This window comes from Tursiops truncatus, chromosome 2, assembly GCF_011762595.2.
Source record: "Tursiops truncatus isolate mTurTru1 chromosome 2, mTurTru1.mat.Y, whole genome shotgun sequence".
Taxonomy (NCBI): Eukaryota; Metazoa; Chordata; class Mammalia; order Artiodactyla; family Delphinidae; genus Tursiops; species Tursiops truncatus.
The window spans coordinates 11052631-11076807 of record NC_047035.1 but is presented as its reverse complement, the minus strand read 5'-3'; the positions used below and the strand labels follow the sequence as shown (position 1 = coordinate 11076807).

General features: G+C 38.4%; 1 protein-coding gene across 3 annotated transcripts in view; it reads left to right on the top strand.

Annotated features, from left to right (window-relative positions):
• UNC79 (unc-79 homolog, NALCN channel complex subunit) overlaps positions 1-24177 on the top strand; it is a 201812-nt gene that overhangs the window by 170779 nt on the left and 6856 nt on the right. For all 3 annotated transcript variants that reach the window (XM_033850688.2, XM_073800093.1, XM_073800094.1), the window contains 6 exons: positions 5924-6001; positions 11595-11684; positions 13798-13973; positions 14942-15128; positions 16765-16962; positions 19023-19100. In XM_033850688.2, coding sequence (XP_033706579.2) covers positions 5924-6001; positions 11595-11684; positions 13798-13973; positions 14942-15128; positions 16765-16962; positions 19023-19100 — 807 coding nt within the window. The remainder of the gene's footprint in view (positions 1-5923; positions 6002-11594; positions 11685-13797; positions 13974-14941; positions 15129-16764; positions 16963-19022; positions 19101-24177) is intronic.

Here is a 24177-nt window from a genome sequence, read left to right as displayed (position 1 = left end):
GTGCAGAAGTTTGGGTGTTTACCTGGGAGAAGAGGAGGAATACCCTTGTCATTAACCATTTAATATCCACTAACTGGTCCGCTTCCTCCCCCGCCTTATACTAGTAATCCTTGGGAACAGAACGGAGTTTTTCTCAAAGGCTTGAGATTTAATAAAAAGTTGGTATACTTTCAGTGAAGAATGGTCTTAAGTCATGTTTAAAGAGCTTTCCCAGGCACAGTGATGCTTTCTGAGAGGAGTGACTGCTGGAAAGTGATGGCAGTGGATGTTGGGCATGATATAGTCAGAGTGAAATGGCTCCCATTGTACCAAGATGCTGGACAGCCCAAGAGGGAGACAGAAGCAAAGCATAGCCGGGAAATATCTGTGTTCCTAAGAAGAGACAGATTGAATCTCTTCCAGTGGATTGCCATTGGCCAGTCCTACCTCTTCACACAGCAGCAGCAACACCACTTTTGAGTACAAGTAACTTTGATGCAACTGACCATAGAGGTTGATAAGATCAACACTGGTTTGGAGGAGAGGGCAGGTGACCTAGGCTTAGTGAAGTAGCCCACGAGAGAGGTAAGGCCAGCAGGTTGACAGTGTCTGGAAGTCAGTTGCTTCTGACAGCGTTTAGATTGGGGACATGCCACCTCAAAGCAACCTCAGTTTCCAGGCCCTGAGGGTGCTTTCCTGCGGGCGTCAGAGGCTGGTCCCTTGATTGCCCTCAGTCCTGGCAGAGCCGGTCTGTGTGGCTGATCTTCTTGGGTTCTAGCACCCCGCTTTGTGACTGCAACGGGGGGCGGGTTTTTCTCTGAAGTACATTAGCTGGCTGTAATAAGAACTTGTCACAAGACGGTGAAAGAACACCGACAGTTTAAATTGCTCAGTGCTTCGGGAGACCATGAAAACAGTGGTTATTGCATCACAGCTAGGTGAATAAATAAACACAAATTAGCTTTAGGAAGAAGGAAGACAAAAAAGTAAATTCTTCTGTGTATTTTGGGTTCTCTCATGCCATTTCAAATGTATAACATTTTCATCTTTAAAAACAAATATGTATTTGTCATTGAGTCATTAAGTTAAATTTAAAAATCAGATTGTAAAATTATTTAGATCAAAGAGATATCTGGGGGGGGGGACATTTTGAGATCATGCCCATGAGGAACAACCTAGTGAATAACATTTTGACCTTCTCCAACAAAAAATATTAAACACCATGCCATTTTGAAGTAACATATCCTTGTTCTATAAACTCAGAATAAACCAGTAATGAAAAAATTACTAAGAGAAATAAAAGTGAGGCATACCTTAAAAAAAACAAAAGTAGTTCCCTTTTCCCTGCTGTGCTTCCTGGCTAAGTCGTGGAGAAAAGTCTGCCACAGGGCCACTCATGGGATGAGGGAGAAGCATCTTTTGTCTCACTACAGGAAGCGGTGCATCTTTCTGCAGTGTTTCCCCGTTCCTTTTTCTCTTGCCCTTGACAAATGTTCAGGCGGGTAGCAGAAGTGGTAGCCTGTTCTCTGGTAGTTTCTCTTAAACCAGAGAATCTAGCATGGAGTCAGAGAGAAGCTTTCCCCTTTACTGGTGGGCAGTGTCAGTTCCTGGTACCTGGGAGACCAGATTCACAATATGAACAATGTGTCTGGGGCAGACAGCGACTTCCTTCTTGGATATCATGACCGTCATCTCAGGACACTGGAGGTGGCTCTGTTTAACTGAAAATGCAACTTGGAAAAAGAAAAGAAAGTAACAACTGGAAGGAAAAAGTCCCCTGGTGGGAAGGGTGAGAGGGAGGGATAGATTGGGAGTTTGGGACTGACATGTACACACTGCTGTATTTAAAATGGATAACCAACAAGGACCTACTGTATAGCACAGGGAACTCTACTCAATATTATGTAACCAACTAAATGGGAAAAGCATTTGAAAAAGAATAGCTACATGTATATGTATAACTGAATCACTTTGCTGTACACCTGAAACTAACACAACATTGTTAATCAACTACACTCCAGTATAAAATTTTAAAAAAGATAAATTTCTTAAAGCTTAGAAGTAAAAAAAAAACCAAAAGTCCCCTGGTGATCCATCATGAGTGACACTAGCCCCATTGGCGAGAAGAGAGTCAGTTGCTCAGACCTTGGATTTACCATTCATTCTTTCACCCCACAGGGAACCACTAGGACATTCCCTCTACTATTGTACTTCTCTAATTAATAACTTAGTAGATAGATGAGTTCACAGATATGAGGCTGTTTATAATTCTTTTCATGGGTAAACCCTACTTTTGTTGTTTACCAAATACTCTGGCAGTAAGAGTGTTCCTTTAAAAGACAATGGAACACTTGCCCAAGGGATGCAGGGTCATTCAGGTTCTAAACATTTCAAGGCGGTGACAGGTACCCATCTGGTTTTCAATTTCTAGAACTTCTTCCTGGAGGCCTGGCACTGTGGAGTATCTCCCAGTCTGCTGTATTATGGTCGTTCAGCCATCACTCCTGTTATTTGTTTTAACTTACATATACAATCAGGTGGCCTTAAATGTTCAAGTGGATTTTTTAAAAAAGGAAAAAGAGGCATGGAGACAGGAAAGAATTTTCCAAATAGAAAAAATATATGTATTCTTCAGAATCTACTATTGTTGACCATTGGGGTATAGTTCCCCTTTTATACTTTGGACAGTTGCCCTATCTTGTTTTAATTCAGATCTGTTGACATTTTTGCTTTCACTTATAACATTTTCTCTTCTGCTGTCATGCTGTAGATATTTCATGTGTAATAAGCTATTATTATTGTTCTCAGGATGGATTAGAGTTTTCATAATGGAGTGATAACTCATTGAAAGCTACCATAAAATCTATATAGGCTCAAATCCAAAAGAATTTCCTCAGCTCCTATTATGTGTCAAGAGTAGACATTCTGCTAATTTGCATGTAACACTCCCACTGTGTGGGATACACCTGCATATTCAAGCTGTGAGAAATCATGTGGGTGAAAGGTTTTCTTTTAAAGATAGTTTAGTTGTGGGCTGGAGGACAAAGAAACGGCAGAGTTACGGCTGTTGTTTTTAATTCCCGGATACTATTGATGTGGGGTAATTAATATTTGTTGCGTTAGTAATAATCTGATCACTCTCTGGGATGAGAGGTGGTGATCCTATTTTGAGTATCATTTTGATAATGATTTTAGTAATGACACATAATGGGTATTGCGTTTCTTTTGTATTCATGCGGGAGTGCCTATTTCAGTGGCATATTTCTATCTGAAAGTACTGAATTCTTCCTTCTATAGCCATCATTCTTTTTCCCTCTGATTTTGTTATATCTTTATATTTTGAACAACTCTATAAAATAATAATGGAGTTTTTCAGTTGGCAGCTATATAAAATGAAGACAGAAAAGTTTGTTAAGGTTTTAGTCATACATATTATGTAAAATTACACTGGAGGAAAAGACATTGATAAAAAATAGTAGATGATTTTAGAGGTTTATGTACTTTTATGCCTTTTAGTACATCAGACTCTCTGAGACACCTCCGTAACTTTTAGAGTGATTTTTTAAAAAATTAATTCTGACTTCTGAAGTTATCTATTAGCTCTCGCAGATCGGACGTTTGAATTTGGCCTCAAATCTTAACACCACATGGCTAACAACCTGCTTACGTTATGCTACTCAATAAGGTGAAGCTCTAACCTGAGTTTGGTGAGGGAGAAACGCTTCTGCTGAGGGAGATACAGACACTTGAAATTTTGCTTCTTCACACATTTTCTCTTGCCCTTAGGGGCACAGCCAGGCTTGCAAGCATACTTTAGGGGTCAGGGTTTACACCATCCTTACATAGGATACTGCAGAGGACTCCTACCCGCTTCACCCACAGTTAGATCCATCTCTCTTTTCTTTTTGCCTCTCTTAGCTGTGCAGTCTCTTGGTTCTGCTGTAAAGAAATTAATTAAAACGCTGGAGTCCTGGCGGGGCTTTTGGAACTTATTGTAAGTCGTTTGTCTTAGATGGCAGACTCTGATAGCTTTTGAAAATACATTTTTTGGGAAAACATGCAGCATCTGCCAGGAGGTTGGGAGTGTTCCTTCTTTTCACTATGTATCTCTATCAAATATTTTACTTTTTTCTTTTTTTTAAAAAAATTTTTGGCCACACTGTGCGGCTTGCGGGATCCTAGTTCCCCCACCAAGGATCAAACGCGTGCCCCCTTCAGTGGAAGTGTGGAGTCGTAACCACTGGACCACCAGAGAAGTCCCTCAAATATTTTCCTTTTTTACTTAGAGGTTTGCCAAGGTTGTAGGCTTCATTATTATTATTTATCCTCATTTATTTACTTTTTCTTATTAGAAATAAGTCCAAGTTAGGAGAGCAGACATAAGCATTCTTGAATAAAATAATAGAAAATTTTAGGTGTTCCCTAGATGTTACTAGCTGGTCTTCAGAGTTAATAGCCAAATAGATTCTTCAGCTTTCTCTAACTGTCTGCGAGGCAAATGGAGAGGATAGAATGTGAGCCTGGAGATTTGTGTCCACTCCTGCCATGCCGCTTTCAGGGACAGCTCTGCTTGCTGTCGTCTCAGCTCCAGCTCAGTTACCTGTCCCGAAATACCTTTCAGGGAGGACCGCCTCTCCCACACTTGAAAACCAGCTCATGGCCCCAGATGAGAAGTCTACAGGCCCCTGACCCTCAGAAAGTCTTTTGACGTTAGAGCTTCACCTCATTGGCCAATGCTGCCTGTTAATAACGCCTAGATTCCGATCTCTGGCTAAGCTGACAACATGCTGGGTTTTGTTCCTCGTCCTCCTTGAGACTTTTTCTGCTACCCCGATCTGTACTGCTTCTCCTCAGTTTGACGGGGACCATGCCTGCCTGGCTGACCTACCTAAATTTATCATGCTCTTCCAGTATGAGAGTGAAATGAATTAGAAGGAAGAGCTGTCAGGGTCAAAGCTTCTTTGAGAACCTCTGAGCTCTGGGTAGCAGCAGCTTTGGATCCTCAAGTCACTGGGGCCAGAGGCCAGGAAAGAGAAACTAAGCAGGAACTAGCTGCTCTTAGCAAACTCTACAGACTTCATGTTTGACTTTTCCCCTAAAACCATTAATAAATAGTTGGGCATTGCATTAAGTGGGAAACACCTGTAAAAATCTGTAATGAAGCAAATCAGGTTGTAAGCTGACAAATCCATCCTCACCGTGATCTCGAGTCATACCTGATTAATCGTCTCATTTCACAAACTCTTGCTGAGCCCCTCCGAGATGTCGGGCATGAAGCTAGCGCCAGGAGTGAGCTGCATCAGATCTGTGGTCTCGAAGATCTTGTAGCCAGTTGAGAAATAGACTTGTAGATCATTGCAACCTGATGTGATGACTGTTACAATGGAAATGTGTGGAAAGTCCTGTGGGGACACAGAGAGGGAGCGGGGGGGGGGGGGTCATTATCAGCACAGAGGATAGGCATGAATGAAGTGGGAGGAGAAAGACCAGATACTGAGGGGCCTCGGAGGGGAAGAAACAGGTACAGTCCTCACTCTGAAGTTGACTGTTTTTCTGTTTTCAGTCAAAATGTATGGTATAATGACAGAAGTCCGGAAAATCTATGAAAATTCAGGAACTGTCAAAAAGTGCTGAAGAATAAATAGCATGACTTCAGAATAAATCTGGCAATGTGACACCTTTCCTTTCTTCCTTGACTGAATGTGGCATTTCAGTGCCACTGAACTACTGTCTGGTTAAAGTGAGAATCTGTGTGTTAATCCCAGTACTACGATTCTGAATTTCTGGTAGGAATGAACTCTCATGACTAGCAAGTCCCATATATCTAGGGCAGCTTGTCACCAAAGTAGACGCTAATGAATTTAAGCCAAGTTAATAAAATTACAAATTCCTTATTACTGTCCAAATGCTCTTAAAAATAATTATCCTTTCAATTTCTTATTAGTTTATTTGTGCAGATGCTGGAACCAAACTAGCTGAGTCAACGATCCTGAGCAAGCAGATGATCGCCTCTGTACCTGGAGTAAGTCCTGACCGAGTTAACTATCCACATTTTCTATTACTCCTCATTTCCTCATTTAGCCAAGAGGTACTTTTGGCCTGTGTCCTGGTTCGCTTTTGATAGAACAAACACTGTAAAATTGAAATCATTAGTATCTTGTTTGAAAGAGCACTGGTGAAAATTTAAATCAATCTCTGCCCCTGGAAACTTTTAATTCCAGGAAACATGAATGAAATTGAAGCAGCCAATTAAGGAGAGGGAAGAAATTACCAGGCATACAGCATAGATTTGATTAAAGTTCAATTTTTCCAGAATCAGTTTTCTTACACTGGCTTCTGTTAACCAATTTGATTTAACTACTGCCAGAAAGAAATAAGCATTTAATACCTTGTTTTCCTTTATAATATTTCCTCTGAAAATTGAAAAATACTTCTATTATCATCAACTAGTGAACTGTTTGGTGAAATATGTTGAGATTCTTATAGATAGGATTGAATATGAGAAACCACAATAACTTATTGATAGCAAGGTTATTGCAACAAACTGAGAAAACTTAGAGATATAAATTATTAATGGAAAAAATTTATTTAAATTTTCAGTAGAGAAAAAAATATTTTTTAGTTTATTTGTTTACGTATTTATGTATTTATTTTTGGCTGCATTGGGTCTTCATTGCTGCACGTGGGCTTTCTCTAGTTGCGGCGAGCGGGGGCTACTCTTCGTTGCGGTGCACGGGCTTCTCATTGCAGTGGCTTCTCTTGTTGCGGAGAACGGGCCCTAGGCGCGCGGGCTTCAGTAGTTGTGGCACGTGGGTTCAGTAGTTGTGGCTCGCGGGCTCTAGAGCGCAGGCTCAGTAGTTGTGGCACGTGGGCTCAGTAGTTGTGGTGCACGGGCTTAGTTGCTCCGCGGCATGTGGGATCCTCCCAGATCAGGGCTCGAACCCGTGTCCCCTGCATTGGCAGGAGGATTCTTAACCACTGCACCACCAGGGAAGTCTGAGAAAAATTTTAATAAGGAAAAAAGATCACTTATAATCCTTCTGCCCTAAAATAAGAACCCTATTGTCTTAGAAATTTTTTACATGTTTTAATCTATTCAGTATCCTAATTTGCTTATTCCCATATTGTTGGAAATCTATATGCTTTCTAGTTTCTTTGCTTGTATAGCATAGCATAGTATATAGCATATACACAAAGATCCTCTTCATGTTTATTTTGAATGATATCCTTGGGATAAATTCCTTAGTCAGTGGGCAGGAGCGTCTTCACAATACGTATTCCCATGTTGCTTTCCAAGAAGGTTTTATTCATTTACATTTATAAGTATACCAGTTTTATCCACAGCACACTAAACATTACTTCATTTTTTTTTTTTTGATGTGGAGAAATATTATGAGAGAGGAAGAATAACAGTCATTCAACCCAGAGATAATTTTACTGCTAACATATTAATGTATTTTCTTTCTTCTTTTTCTATGTATATTTTTAAATATAGTCAAACCGTAATATAGATGCAGCTTTGGCTTCAAATGTCATAAGCATTTTCCCCAAAGTGACATTACCTCATGTGACTGCACCATATAATAGTGGTTAACAATAGGGGTTTTGATTCACACCTGAGTGTGAGGCCTGACATTGACTAGCTGTGTGATCGGGAAGGTTATTTAACCCATGATGCTTTGATTTGTATTATCTGTAGAATGGGATATAATAGGGCCTAAGGTCTAGGTTGAGGATTGAATGAGATAATGCATGTAAAGCACATTAGCATGGTGTTAAATATGTAGTAAGTGCTGAGTAAACATTAACTATTAAAAATAATATTAATGGAGATAGGGTCACAGGACAGGTGATGTTTAAGGGTACAGACTTACAATGAGCAGTAAAAAAGTCCTAGAGATGTAATGCACAGGTCAGTGAATATAGACAACAATATTGTATTATAATAATCAAACTTGCTAAGAGACTAAAACTTAATTATTCCTACCAAAAAGAAAGGATAATTACATAATGTGATATAGGTACTAATTATCGTTACGATGGTGGTTATATTACAATATATAAATGCATCAAATTAACATGTTATACACCTTAAATTTACATCGTTATACGTCAAACATATGTCCATAAAAAAATAAAATACAACTAAAAGTAAAAAAAATACTATTAACAAACACTACTTATTGTTGGATAGTTTCATTATTTTCAGTATTCTGCAATTGTAACTAATGTGTGATAAACATCTTTGTGCTTAAATCTTTGTTCATATTTTAGACTATTTCTTTATAATAGATTTCTAGGAGTAGATTAATAGATTCTGGGTTTTTTTTAAAGGTTCTTGACAATAGTTGGGGTAATACAAGATGCTATGAGATAAAATTCCAGTTCTTAGCAACTTAGCTCCAAAAAAGTTTATTGTTTGCTCAAGTGAAGTTTGAGCGGGTGTCCTGATTAACAAAGGGAGGAGGACTTCCACATGAGCACTTGGGGATCAGTTTTCTTCTGTCATGTGCAGTCCTCTGCAATCAGCTGGTGGTTGGGGAAGGAGAAGGGAATATGGTACATGGAACGTTTTCATGGGCCAGGTCTAAAAGTGGTGCACATTTCTCCTACTCACGTTCCATTGGCTAGAACTCAGTCACTCCGCCACACCCGACTGCAAAGGAGGATGGGAAATGTGGTCTAGTGCATCCTAGGGAAGAAGAAAAATGGTTCTGTGAGTAGCTAGCCAGTCTCTGCCCAGCACTCACTGGTTTCCTTATTTAATTCTCTAAAACTCAATATTTGCTACCTATGCGATAGCTAAAAAATAATATCCCTAATATATAAAGGTTTATTGAAATCAACAAAAGACAAATATTCCAAAACAACAAAATAGCAACAGTTATAGCTCTACATATAGAACCCTTTCCAATGACCAATAAGCCATTCAAAATAAGCCTTTTACCCTCACTAGTAATCAGTGAACTGTAAATTAATATAAAATATAAAAATTTAAAATCAGTTAGCAAATCAGCAGGTTTTTCTTAACAAAGAAACTTACTGATGATGAAGTGAAACAAGCATTCTTTTTTTTTTTTTTTTTTTTTTTTTTGGGGTACGCGGGCCTCTCACTGTTGTGGCCACTCCCGTTGCGGAGCAACAGGCTCCAGACACGCAGGCTCAGCGGCCATGGCTTATGGGCCCAGCAGCTCTGCAGCATGTGGGATCCTCCCGGACCGGGGCACGAACCCGCATCCCCTGCATCAGCAGGCGGACTCTCAACCACTGCGCCGCCAGGGAAGCCCGAAACAAAAATTCTTATAAGCTACTGGTGATAGTCAGTTTTGCTGAGAAAGAGTTGCCAATCTACTTCTAGGAATATGTTTGAGAAAGTAATTAAATATAGAATTATCTACAAGCACATAAAGAATTATCTACAAGTATATTTATTAAAGTAGGATTTAAAATAGCAAAAATATGGAAACAAAATTAATGTGCAACATTAGGGTATTATTTAAATAAAATAAAATACATCTATAAGATAGACTATTATGTGGACCAAATCAAATTTTCAAAGAATATTTAATTATTGGAAAATGCTTATGATGAATCTAATTAAAAAGCAGGTTAGAAAAAAACTATCTCAATCTTATAAAAAATTATATATGTGTGTATGTCATATGCATTAAAAAATATTTGGAAATATTAACAGTGGCTGTCTCAGAGGTGGAGAGCAGGAATTAGGATTATGGTGATTTTTCTTTTTCTTTTATTAATTTATATTTTCCAAGGTTTCTGCATTGAACACGTGTTATCTTTATAATGTAAGAAATGTAACTTTAAAATCAGATACAAGTTTTGAGAAAGAATTGGATGTGGTTCACTTCAGTTCATGTTTTTGAGATTAGAGTATGTTTTCAACTCCTTTATCATCAGTTTTCCCACTGAAATAAACATAAGTCTTTTGAAACAAGTTGAGCTAGACTCTTTATGTTTTTTGGTCTTTTAAAATAACACACTAAGGTTATACTTATGTTTTGCAAAGTAAAAGAAAAAAGGGGGGCAGTTGGAAATTATATGCTTTGTTTTATAAGTGTAGATGGCTCACTGAAGTTATCCTGACTAGACAGTGTATTTTAAGCCTTTTATTAGATCTAGTTACTGTCTCTAGAGCAAAAGTAACTGGTAATAGTAAATTCTTTCCTCTCATTTTTTGAAATTCAAGAGTAAAAGACAAATATTGAATAATGCTCCAAGTAATTATTTTCTGTGACATTTGCCTAGTTGAAATGGTATAAAATATTGCCTATGAAAGAAACAAATCCCTTTCAAGAAATTCAGGAGCAGAGTATATGCTCTTATTTGCATGACATGTGAAAGGTCAGAGAAAATGGAATAAACTGGGGGGGAAATCCTTTCTTGCACTAAGGGACTAATATTCCCAAAGCAGGAGCACAATAACCTTTTATAATTCCTTCACTTGATTTAAATTAAAAGAAGAAAACCTTAAAACATATGAAATGCTTGGAAAACACTCTTGACAGAACTGCCAATGACCTTATTTTACTGTTTGTTATCCTGTCAGAGGAACCGACAGGCGTAACATTCTAGAAGAGATAGAAGGTGATATAGTTCAGTGCTGTGCAGATTTACATGAATATGGGAAAATGAGAGCCACTGGGTGAGCTAGTTAAGTATATAATGTTCCAGATTTTCCTAAAGAAAGCTAAGAAAGGCCTTAGCATAGTATTCAGATGGCTTCAAAGAGGGCCTGCTTTTGATCCACACTGTATCCAGTCTTATGTATGAGTTCTCTCATACAGCTTTGATGTAGCAGCCTGTCTGTGCATTTTCCTTTTCTTTGTTCATAATCCTAAATTCACTGCATTGCCCTGAGAGAGCAGGTTTATTCCATTTAATAACCTGAAACACAAGTATGCTTTTTTTTCCTTTAAAACTTATCAAGCACGCTGCTAGTATGTGGGGAAGATGACCCTTTTGTTTCTTTAATTATCCTAGCAAGAATTCAACAATGATAAATTTATCTATTTAATAGTGTACCTACTATGTATAAGAAGTTGTAAGTGCTTGAATATAAGAATTTTTGACTCTTTCAACAAACATGATATTCGTTTATGTCCTTTTTTTTTTTTTTTTTGATAGAGAAAGACATCTAAGATTATGGTGGTAGAATTTGGTGGTACATATTTTTTGTGTGTCTAAGACTCCCTGGAGTGATAAAGTGTTACTGTTGTTTTGAGGTGATTCATGTCATGAAGACCAATACTAATGACTTTTACATAGGCTAAATCTTTATATACCAACCAGTTTAAAAACAAGCAAACAAAATCAGTTCAATGACCCAGTGGAAAAAAAAAGCCTGTAAACCCTGTCTTCCCTAGGCCATCCCATTTTTTGCTCTCCACCACAAACCTTTTTATTAATTTTTGTCCAAAGTTGGGGCAGACAATCACAGGCTATGGCTGAGAGTAACGAAGTGAGTCAGAAATCCAGAAAATGAAACAACTCATTAGTAAACAGTGTGAAACCAGAGCGAGACAATCACTTCCATCAGGGCAAAAGCGCAGGCCGTGACTCAGAGCGCGCGCCCCGCCATGTCCTGTGTGTTTCAGTGCGGGACGGCGGCGATGGAGTGTGTGCGGCAGTACCTCAACGACGTGCTGGACTTCATGGCAGACATGCACACGCTGACCAAACTGAAGGTAAGAGGGCCTGCGTCCCCTCATCCCTCAGGTTAGCGGGACTGGAGAGACAGTTTTAGGGAATTAAGCAGACTGGATGGAAATTTATCATTACCTGGAGAGGCCGTGGTGGCACTGTTGAATGAGCCCATGTCCTGGGATTCTGAAGAACCGAGTTCCACCTCTGTGAAGAGGGAGTGAAGAAAGGAAAGGATATTTCCATGGCGGCTCCAGTTCTGTGCATACCTTTACTTTTGCCATTTATTCAATTCTCACAATACCCCTATTGTAAAATATTCCCATTTTACCAATGTAGACACTGAGGCCTAAGGTGGTGCAGTCATTTGCTCAAGATCACGCTACTGCTAAGTGGTGGAGTCAGGGGTGACCTAAGACTGTAGTGACCCCCAATCCATTCTCTTTTCACTGTGCCACCCATTTAACTACCCTGAGCCTCAGTTTCCTCATTAGCAAAGGAAGTCTAATAAACCCACCTAAATCAACCTACCTTTGCTGCCCGTTCCAAAGTTTGGTGTGAAATAATGCACGTGAAGACACTTTTGTAAACTTTAGTTTGTATGAAATGTGTACACCTTATGCAAACGTAAGTTGTTTATGGTTTTTATCTGCACTAAAGCTATCTCCTTCCAGAAAATAATTAAAGACAGAACAACATTTAATTTGCATATGGATAAAATCCCAGTGAGGTTGTTGAGGATATTGATTGCTTTGCAGGGTGGAATGAATTGCTGATGCAAGTCAACTTCCCTGCCGCGAGAAGACTAGGGAGCTAAAAGATTGATAGTCCGAGAGATTTGAGGAAGGCCCCAGACAAAGAGCAGAAGAGGAGCCAGACCTGGCCCGATGAGCAGCCAGACTGCAGTCCAGCACTAAATGTGGCTTTTTGATAAATAGGATCTAGTCGTCCCAGAAGTTCATCAGCTAAAGCTACCGTCCCTTCAGCGCCCAACTCAGTTTCCAGACTCTGCTCAGATGATCCAAGTGTTTCTTGGGATAGGGATAGACTTGCAAATGCTCTGCAGAGAGTAGAATCAAAATTTAAATTGATGATTTCTCACAATATCCAAATCCAGTCATTTCTGAGTAAGCTCCCCTAGTGTTTGCTCACGCACGTGCTGAATCTGGTTGCCCACGCTGAAACCACTTTGCTGTCTGAAGAGGAAACAATATTACCTAAATAGTTTTATAGCCACTTCCAAAATACAGAGAAAAATAATAAGAAGGATCTATGATGACCAAAAGGTTAGGGACTGTAGACATAATCCAACCCTCTGATTTTACGTATTAGGAAACAGATCAGAAAGGTCAAGTGGCAAGTGGCTTAGCTAAGGCCATGTGACTGTTAGGACAGAACTGGGTCTAGAACCTAGGTCTCAACTCCCAGTTCACTGCTCTTTCCACTAAGCCACACTGAGCAACGAAATTTTTCTGAATTAATTCAACTGGTATGTATTGAGCACGAATAACATGCCTGACACTGTTCTAGGCATTTAAGGATGTGATGGTCCGCAAAAACAGACACAGTGGCTGCCCTCAGTTAGGGTCTGGCAGCGATGGCCAATTTTAATGAAAATTTCATACAAACTAAAGTGAAATTGTGACTTTCACAATTGCTATGAAAAAGAGGTAGACAGCAGCATGAGAGCTTCTAATAGGGTGATATGACCTACCAGGGAGGTTAGGAAGGTTCCTAAAGTAGATCAAGGAAGGTTTCCTGGAGGGGGTGACACTTGAGCTAAAATCTGAACAAAGAATAGGGTTAATTAGGCGAAGAGAGGCAGAAACAGTATTTCAGGGAGAGAGAACAACATAAGCAAAGGCCAGTGATGGAAGGGAACGTGGAGAGCCAGTGTAGCTGGACCACAAGGATGAAGGGGTAAGATGCAGAAATCTGAAGTATCTAGATCATTCCAGGTTGTTTAGGCCATGCTAAGGAATTTTTTTTCCCCTTTATCTTAAGAACAATGGGAAGCCCCTGAAGCAGTTTAAATGGGTTGTATGCTTGGGAGTGGTGATAGAAGATGTGGAAATGACAACCTGATCTTCTTAAAGAGTGCCCTGGAACATCCCCATTTACTCTGCCAAAGTCACAAAATACCACTTGGTTTTGTAGAGCCACATGAAGACGTGTTCCCAGCCTCTGCATGAAGATACCTTTGGTGGCCATCTCAAAGTTGGGCTGGCTCAGATTGCAGCCATGGAAATCTCACGGGGCAACCACAGAGATAACAAAGCTGTGATTCGCTATCTGCCTTGGCTCTATCATCCCCCTTCTGCAATGCAACAAGGGTAAGACCCTTATTATTCGGGCCACGAGGCAGGAAACACCCCTGAGTTTCCCGGGGCTCAGTAAGAGCTACTGAATGCATTGAAGATCTATGAGAATAGAATATGGTTGGTTAGGGAGATGGGAATTGAGACCAATTTCCATACTTATTTGCTGACCTGGCAGCATTTTTGAACACGAGTACTTCATGACATGCTGGCAATACAAGTTGCCCTCCTACAAAGACCTCAGTCATCCTGATGGATGATGAAAACTTGGAGCTTAGAACTATCACTTTAACTCTTAATTCCCATAGTTAAGTAAATTGATAGGTATTTATTTGTGCACTTACATAGCTTCTGCCTTCAAGGAGCTTAGATTATAGCTTGAACAGAATCTACATCAGAGATGAAATAGAGTTCAAGGAGGTGTGAGCCCCTGACCCTGCCCATAAGGGAGGCTGAGAAGAGACAGGTGCCTGTGGGCTAGTTTACTTGGGACCTTGGAGCACGCTTGACCTGCCATCTTGCATGGGCAGCTTCCTGGCTAGAGGAAAGGTTTGGAGTGGGGTGTAAGGGGGGCAGAGGGAGAAAATTACTGGAGGACAGGAATGTGGGTGGCTGTGTATTTTATCTCCTCTTCTATTCCTTCCCTTCTGGTGGGGATATCCGAGAACTTTCTAATGAGAAGAAAGGAAAGAGTTTAGAAAGAGAAGCTAGTCAGAATGGCAGCCAGGTTTGCGGAAGAATGATGTGTAATCCTGTGTCGCCAAAGCCTGCTCTTTGCTCAAGAAGCTAAGATCCAGGATTAGAGTGCAAAACAAGAAAAACAGATTTATCATTTTGTTCTCACTTTGTTGCTTTGGTGTTTTACTTCATGTAACTGCCTACAAGACCACACTGTTAAACCCCTCCATCAATAAGCATTTGTTAAGCACACAAAGAAACTGAAAACACAAAAACATCTCTAACACTTCCTTCCTCCCTAATAGACCAAAAGAATTCATTGAGTGTGTCTCTCACATCCGGCTGCTGTCCTGGCTGCTTCTGGGTTCCCTCACTCATAATGCAGTGTGTCCAAATGCCTCCTTTCCCTGCCTGCCAATACCTCTGGATGCAGGTTCCCATATTGCAGATCATCTTATTGTTATCCTGATTGGATTTCCAGAGCAATCAAAGGTAAGTGATTTCTGCAAGATTAAAACCATATGCATCAAATTTGCTAATGGAAACCCTTATCAGCCAATTATGTTTCTTCTGAGAAGAAAATGCATCTTATCACTTGCCCTCCTGTGGATGCTAGGAAAGCAACTTTGTGCTAATGCCTTATTTAAAGTTGTTCAAATTCCCAGACTATCTTTTCTTCCCCCTAAATTGTTTTTCGGTTTACTTTTATGAAGATAAATTATGGAGGCAAGCAAGAGTTAGCTTCCTAGGCATTTCTGTCTCAAAATAATGAAGAGCAATACAAGGATAGAAATATAATAAAAATTCTGTGATCAGTTTTTAGAACCAAATATGAAGAGGAGGATAATTTACACTCTAATTTTTTATGCACTGCCTTTCAACTTAAATCTCTAGAGATACATGAAGATAAAAAATGAAAATAAGGCCAGTTGGGAGCTCACTAAAGTATATGTTGGAATCACTTACACAGAGGAACTTATAAATTGTAGAGACAGATGATGTGCTTAAGGGAATAAAGTCAATCCAGGGCAAGCATCAATCATGAACCTATACAAGCAAACTAGACACACTGGTACTAATCAGTTATGAGGAGACAAGGTCCCCTCACAGAGCTTAGGCAAATTCTAGGAGGTCACGGCGGGTTTGGGAACAGCTGGGATTTAGGCCAGGGCAAGCTGTCCTGCAATAGATTTATTCTGAAATCAAATAGAGCACCCATCCAAATGACCTGAATGGTGTTTGCAAAAGGAATTAGGCAGTCAGTTCCTACTATTTCAACCCAATCTGTGTTTGAGTCCTCATGATGGTACTTTGTAATTCTGTGACATTGAAAAAGTTACTTAACCTCTCTGAGCTCCAGGTTTTCATCTGTAAAATAGATGAAATGGTTTGAGAATTATGGAGGTGATCTATAAAAAGTCTTTACCACAGTGTCTGGGACATTATAGGTGCTTACTCAATCAGTACTCATTACTAGTTAGGAATACTATCTGTACTTACAACTAGTTAAGAATACTATCAGTACTTATACAAGTTAGGAATACTATCATACTTATACTAGTCAGGAATACTATCAGTACTCACTACTAGTTAGGAATACTATCAGTACTCACTACTAGTTAGGAATACTATCTTTGCTGCTGCTGCTACTGCTGTCACTACTAATAGTAGTATAATTATTAAGTTCTGGGCAGTGCGTTCATGTATATCACCTCATTTACTCTTAACTACAACTCTTTGAGGAGGGTACTGTTATCTCCATGTTACAGATCAGCAGACACCCTAAAATGGTAGAATGATTGTTCTTCCTAATCTAGTGTAGGGATAGGAACGTCAGTTTCATTAAAGGGCAAGGGGGAGGGTAGATTTATTCTGCAAACTAAGGTGGCTTCTCCCTGAAAAGATGCTTGGTCTCTAAGCACACTGCCACTAACTGAGTGAAGAGCAGATTGTTTGGAGGTGATGAATCATGAGTTTGTAACTTGGAGACGACTCCTCCAGCCTTGGATCACTTGAATGACATGTACTTTGGCTGTGCTCCCTGGAAAGCCGAAGCCGTGCGGAGAGGGCTCCTTGGAGCACCACAGCCCACTAGCATGTAACGGTTCCCTGTTTTCTTCCTTTTCAGACCTCCGTGTTGCACATGTGTTCTCTTTTCCATGCATTTATCTTTGCTCAGCTCTGGACCGTATATTGTGAACAAAGTGCTGTAGCTACAAATGTTCAAAGTCAGAATGAATTCAGCTTCACAGCGATACTGACAGCACTAGAATTTTGGAGTAGGGTGACACCCAGCATCCTTCAGCTGATGGCCCATAACAAAGTGGTGAGTTCACAAATGAGTTTCCCCTCTTGGACAGAATCTCAAAAACCACTCTCAGTCCTCACATTACATGTTTTTTTAAAGACTTCAGTTGTAACAGTACATAAATGGATTGGTGAATTTTTATGTTATAACCTGGGTGTTCTACCTGCATAATAATTTTGATGAAAAACAATGCAAACAAATAAATTCAGTAAAAACCATTTTTGTTTTCTCTGCCTAGTGCCAAAGGAAATTTATGTGAAACTTCTACCTTTAAGAGTTGTCTTGTGCTATAAAGTCAGAGAGTGAGGAGGGAGATTTATATTATTTTTGGAGTCTAAGGCAATTTGGAAAAACCATAGCCAGTTAAGTCATCTCTTTGTGGTGGTTAAGAGCAGATTGGGGCTCCCCTGGTGGCGCAGTGGTTGAGAGTCCGCCTGCCGATGCAGGGGACGCGGGTTCGTGCCCCGGTCCGGGATGATCCCACATGCCGCGGAGCGGCTGGGCCCGTGAGCCATGGCCGCTGAGCCTGCGCGTCCGGAGCCTGTGCTCCGCAACGGGAGAGGCCACAACAGTGAGAGGCCCACGTACCAAAAAAAAAAAAAAGAGCGTATTGACTGTACGTGTTAATTCTACTTAGGGCCCAAAGCTGAAAAGAGTCTCACCATTTTGAGTTGCCCTCTGAGGACCTAAGCTCCTCAATCTTCAAATCCAGTTCCATTTTAATGTGGATGGCTCACCTTGTTGGAAAATAGCTGAGGTATGGATAGCATGATCCCACTTCATTGAACAAGCTTAGCTTAGTCCTATGGAGTCAAGATTGGAGGGTGTATGGAAGGAATTTACAAGGGAGTCCTTTGGTTTAGTTTGCTACTTTGGAGGAAGATTCTCAGCTGGGAAAGCAGCATCCAGTGTCTTGGTTATGGGGGCTTCATCTGTAGAGTTCTTATCTGTGAAGGGCAAAGGGCCTGGAAGAACGCCATAATGATGATTCCAATGTGCCCAGAAACCCAGTAATTCACTGTCCACCAATGCATTCTGCAATGGTTTTGACTGATTGAATATTCGTCTAAGAAACATTTTCTTTTTGTTGTAATTGGAAAGGGGATTATATTTTTCCTTTAGGGAAGCACTTTCTTTTCTTTAGAGAAGCAGATATTATAAGGCAGTTCTGTAGGGAGAGAGGTGTTTTAATTCAACTTAAGGGAAATTTATGTGAAAACTTTAGGGTACACCAACAGTTCTGACCACCGCATAGATAATTACATTTATTAGATCATAGAGTCTGGGACTGAAGAAGCACTTGGAGGTCAAGTATTCTATTCTGCTCTGTTACAGACGATGAAACTGGGACCTTAAATTTAAACTAGAGATTCAGAGCTTCCTTCTATTGTCCTCGTTTTTTGATACCATTAATACCTCTCCTCCAAATGTCTCTTAATATCCAAATGTTGGAAATGAATTTGTTACTGGTGAATCTTGCACAAATGGTGTTACAAATGAATTTGAATTAATTTTAAATTCTGAAAATTTTGTTAAACTACATAAGCCAGTCTGGTAAAATCCCCCCTGGAGTGTTTAAAATCTAGCCACAGGGATTTCTGATGAAGGATATCATTTCTATGGTATTTTTAAACTGTCGTAAATATGACTGCCTTGTTCCACGGAGAATAAAGCCTCAAACAGAGGTGGTGCAATAAATGAAACAGCCGCTCCAAGTGAAGAAACTGTGGAGAAAGGATCGATCAAGATGGAGAAAAGACCCAAGCCCAAGAGTTCTGCAGTTGGAAATGAAGGAAGCAGAAACCGTTTATCCTCTGGTGTGAATCGCAGTGTGGTGCAGATTAGCGAGATTGATACCTGAATTCATTGGCAGCCCCAAGTTAGATGAGGAAGGCATGGCATGAGGAAACCTCTGCAGCCTATAAAATTCAGTTTCTGGTTGAAGTTTTAGAGAGGAATAAATACCCCTGGTCCCCTCTGGTTGTTGTGCAGAATGTCCTCGTGGGCACAGGGCATGCGGCTGCAGATTGTTTCCGTATCACCTTGAGTGGAATTGATTTTCCTGTTTGTTGTTTCAGATGGTAGAAATGGTGTGTCTCCATGTGATTAGTTTAATGGAGGCACTGCAAGAATGCAATTCAACAATTTTTGTCAAGGTAGGAAAATCTTATGATTTCTATAGACCATTTCTTGCTTCTAAAAACAAATGTGGATTTATTTTGAATGTACCTTCTGAAGAGGAAAATAAAACTGATTTAATTTTCACATTCAAAGTTGGGGCTGGAGGAATCGGGCTCCTATAACAACTCTTGCTGGGTTCGGTATGTCACACCATGATTGCATGCAACATAAGTAATTAAAATATTACCAGAAGCATTGATCTGGAAATGACCCTAGAGTCATGTAAATTGTTTGGTGGAGCCTCGCCTTGCAAGATATCCAGACAACCAAGGAAAATACTCTGTCATTGTTTGACTTGGTAGCGGATACTTTTCTCTAAGATAAATTAATTTAGTTTCTAATATAACTATTCTAAATCACTGTACAGTGTGTGAAAGTAACTCAGGTATTTGTTATCTATCCAGGGACATCAGAAACATGCTAGTGTGATAAAAAGATAAAAGAACAAAGGAGAACCTGGTTGCTCACTCACTTTCTCTTTTTATTTCCATTCTTTTTCCTTTCCTTCCTATCATTCCACCTCTCTGTTTCACTGATTCTTTGTCCTTCCTCTTCTTGTACCACTTCCTTCTTTGCCTTCCATGTCTATATCCCACTATCCCAGCCACCATCACCACCCACCTCCCCCCCGCCAACCCACAGAGTGCATCAGTTTAGAACCTTATAACTTCCTATTTCACTCCTTGGTTGACTCCCTTCAATAAAGGACATTTGTAAAGTTAACTCACACAGTGCTGAAGAAAAGCAGCACGATTTTAGGGAAAACTTGACTGTTACCAGAAAACTGCAAGGTTGTTGGTTAAAAAGGGATAGATATAGCTTATCTAGCTTGACAGTCAATAGCAAAAGTCAACACTATGGGAGAAACTACATGACTGACACTTGGGTGATCATACCTGATTTTGTTTTTTACAGCTTTATTGAAGTATAATTTATACACAGTAAACTTTACATATGTAAAATGTACAATTTGATATCTTCACATCACACATATTATACCCGTGAAGCCATCCATCACCACAGTCAAGATAATGAATATTGTCCTCCCCAGCTAAAGTTTTCTCATACACATTGGTTAGTCTCTGTTCCACCACTTCCTGTACCCCATTTCCTCATCGCCAGGCACCTGCTGATCTGCTTTCTGTCATAATAGCTTAGTTTGCATTTTCTAGAATTTCATATAAATAGATTCATACAGTAGTTATGCTTTTCTCTGCCTTCCTTCACTCAGAATAATTATATTACCATTAATCCATGTTACATGTATCAGTAGATTATTTTATTTCTGAGTAGTATCTATTATATGGATATAACACATTTTGTTTATCCATTCATCAATTAATGGACATCTGAGCTGTTTCCAAAAGTTTGAGGCTATTACAAATAAAGCTGTTACGAATATACATACACAGGTCTTTGTGTAGCTATAGGCTTTCAGGTGTGTTGGATAAATACCAAGGAGTGGAATTGCTAGGCTGTATGATATGTGTATAACTTTTAAAGAAATTGGCAAACTGTTTTCCAAAGTGATTGTACCCTGTTACATTCACACCAGCAGTATGCATTCCAGTGCCTACACATCTTCGTCAATACTTAATGTAGTTAATCTCTAGTTTTAGTCATTCTAAGAACTGTGTACTGCAAAATTGCATTTTCCTGTTGACAAATGATGCTCAACATCTTTTCATGTGCTTATTTGCTATCCATATATCTGCATGGTAAAATGTCTATTAAAATTATTTGCCCATTTTAAAAATCAAGTTGGTTTTTTTCTTATTATTGAACTTTCAGATACAAGTCCTTTCTCAGATATGTCATTTGCAAAGATTTTTTTTCTGTGTTTGTCTTCTCATTGTCTTCACAGTGACTTGTGAAGAGCAGAAAGTCTTAATTTTGATGAAATACCATTTATGAAATTTTTCTTTTATGAATCATGCTTTTGATGTTGTATTTAAGAAAATCTTTGCCTAATCCAAGATCACAAAGAGTTTTCTTTGTGTTTTCTTCTAGATATTATATATGTTTTCTTCTAGGTGTTAGTTTATATCTATGATCCATTTTGAGTTAACTTTTGTGGATGTGTGTGGTATGGATTGAGGTACTTTTTATGTGTGTGGATATCCAATTATTCTAGGATTGTTTGTGAAAAATTCTATCCATTGAATTGCCTTTGCACTTTTGTCAAAAATCAATTGACCATTCATGTATGGTTCTATTAATGGATACTCAATTCATTTCTATTGATCTGTTTGTCTACCTTTGTACCACACTGTCTAGGTTACTATAGCTTTCTAATATGCCTTGAAATCATGTAGTGTTACTCCTCTAAATTTCTACACCTATTTCAAAGTTGTTTTGGCTATTTTAGGTCCGTTGCATTCTAGATACATTTTAAAATCAACTTGTCAATTACTACGAAAAGCCTGCTGGGAATGTGGGTTGCACTGATGTATACATCACTTTAAGGAGAATTGAGATGTTAACAATATTGAGTCTTCCAATCTTTGAACAGAGTATACCACTCTATTTATTTATGTCTTTGTTAATTTTTTTCAGCAATATTTATAGTTTTCCATATACAGGACTAGAATATTTTATCAAATTTATCCCTAAGTGTATAGTAATTTTATAGTATTATAAATAGTATGGTTTTTTACATTTAAATTTTTGGTATTTTATTGTTAGTATTTAGAAATATAACTGATTTATGCCTTTATACCCTGCAATCTGTTAAACTCATTTATTAGTTCTAGTAGCTTTCTTGTAGCTTTCATCAGATTTTCTCTGTAGACAATTATGTCATGTGCAAGTAGAAGCAGTTTTCTTTCTTTCTTTTGAATTTTTATACTTTTAATTTCTTTTTCTTGTCTCATTGCTCTGGCTAGATCCTCTAATACAAGTTGAATAGAAGTCATGAGGGTTGGAAACCTTGTCTTGTTCCTGATCTTAGGAAGAAAGCATTCATTAAATATAAATGTTAGCTGTTAGTTTTTCATAGATACCCTTTGTCAGATTGAGTAAGGGTCTCTTCTATTCCTAGTCTGCTAAGAATTTTTGTCAGGAATAGATGTAGGATTTGTCAGGTGCTTTTTCTACATTTATTGAGATGGTCATTTGATTTTTCTTTTTTGACTATTAACAGTGAGATTCATGGATTGATTTTTGAATGTTAAACCAACCTTATATTCCTGGGACAAACCACTTGGTCTTGACGTACTATTCTTTTATGTATTGCTGAATTCTATTTGCTAACACTTTAAAATAATTTTTTTGCATCAGTGTTTATGAGGGATATTGGACTGTAATTTTCTTTTCTTGTAATAACTATTTTTGGTTTCGGTATCAGGGTAATGATGGCCTTATAGAGTAAGTCAGGAAGTATTCCTTTCTTTTCCATTTTCTGGAAAAGTTTATGTATGTTTGGTATTTTTTTTCTCCTTAAATATTTGGTCAAATTCACCAGTGGAACTGCTTGGGCTTGGAATTTTCTTTGCAGGAGGGTGTTACACTACAGATTCAATTTCTTTAATAGATACAGGGCTATTTAAGTTATCTGCTTATTCTTGAGTGATCTTTGACAGTGTGTCTTTCAAAGAATTTGTCCATTTCATCACAATAGTTGATGTTATTGGCATGAAGTTACTCATAATATTCCCTTATTATACTTTTAATATTTGTAGGAACAGTAGTTATGCTACCTCTTTCATTCCTGATAATGGTGATTTGTGATCTCACTTTTATTTTTCTGATCAATCTGGTTAAAGGTTTATCAATTTTAGTGAGCTTTTGATTTAAAACAATGACAACAATAACCAGCTTTTGGTTGGGTTTCATAGATTTTTTTCTGTAGTTTTTGTTTCATTAATTTCTGTTCTTTATCAGTTTCTTTCTTCTGTTGACTTCCAATTTAATTTGCTCTTCTTTTTCTTGTTTCTTAAGGTGGAAGTGGAATTCACTGATTTGAGATTTTTTTCTTTTATAACATAAGTGATTAAGATTTCCATCTAAGCACTGGTTTAGCAGCATCCTACAATTTGGTAGTTCTGTTCTCGTTTACGTTCAGTTCAGAATACTTTCTATCTTCCCTTTTGCTTTCCTTTTTGACCCATTGCTTATTTAGAGGCAATAATTTAGTTTCCAAATATTTGAGGCTTTTCTAGAGATTTTCTGTTATGGATTTTTAATCCAATCCCGTTATGATCAGAGAAAATATCAATACTTTGTATAATTTGACTCATTTTAAATTTATTGAGTCTTGTTTAGGATATTGTCTATCTTGGTAAATGCTGTGTGTACTAGAAAAGAATATGTCTTCTGCTGTTGTTGAATATAGTTTCCTATGTCAGTTGATTCAAGCTTGTTGATAGTATTGTTCAATTTTTTCATGTCCTTCCTTCTTTTTCTATCCACTTAGTCTATCAGTTATTGAAAAGGGGTATTGAAATATCTCCCTAATTTATCTTTTCAGGTATACCAGTTTTTGTTTCACATATTACGAAGCTATTATTAGGTGTATAAATGTTTAGGATTGTTATATCTTCTTAATGAATTGAAATTATGAAATGGTTCTCTTTATCCTCGATAATATTCTTTGGTAATAATAAAGGCAGTCTAGCTTTCTTTTGACTAGTATTAGTATGGTATATCTTTTTCTAGTCTTTTAACCTATTTGTGTCTTTTTATTTAAAGTATATTTCTTATAGGCAGCATGTAGTTGGGTATTGGGCTTTTTTAAAAATCCAATCTGACAATCCCTTTTAATTGGGATTTTTAAACCATTTTCATTTAATGTGTTTTGTGATATCATTTGGCTTAAAATACCTTGCTATTTGTTTTCTTTATTTCCCATCTGTTCTTTGTCCTTTATTCCCTCTTTTTCTACCTTCTTTTTGACTAATTGAGTTTTTAATGATTAAATTTTGGATACAATTTCCACTTTTTGGTCTAGATTCTTAAGGTGGAAGCTGAGGTCATTAATTTGAGAACGTTTTTCTATTCAGCTGTCAGTGTTTGGTTTTCTGAATTTCCTCCTAAGTACTGCTTTGGCTGTAT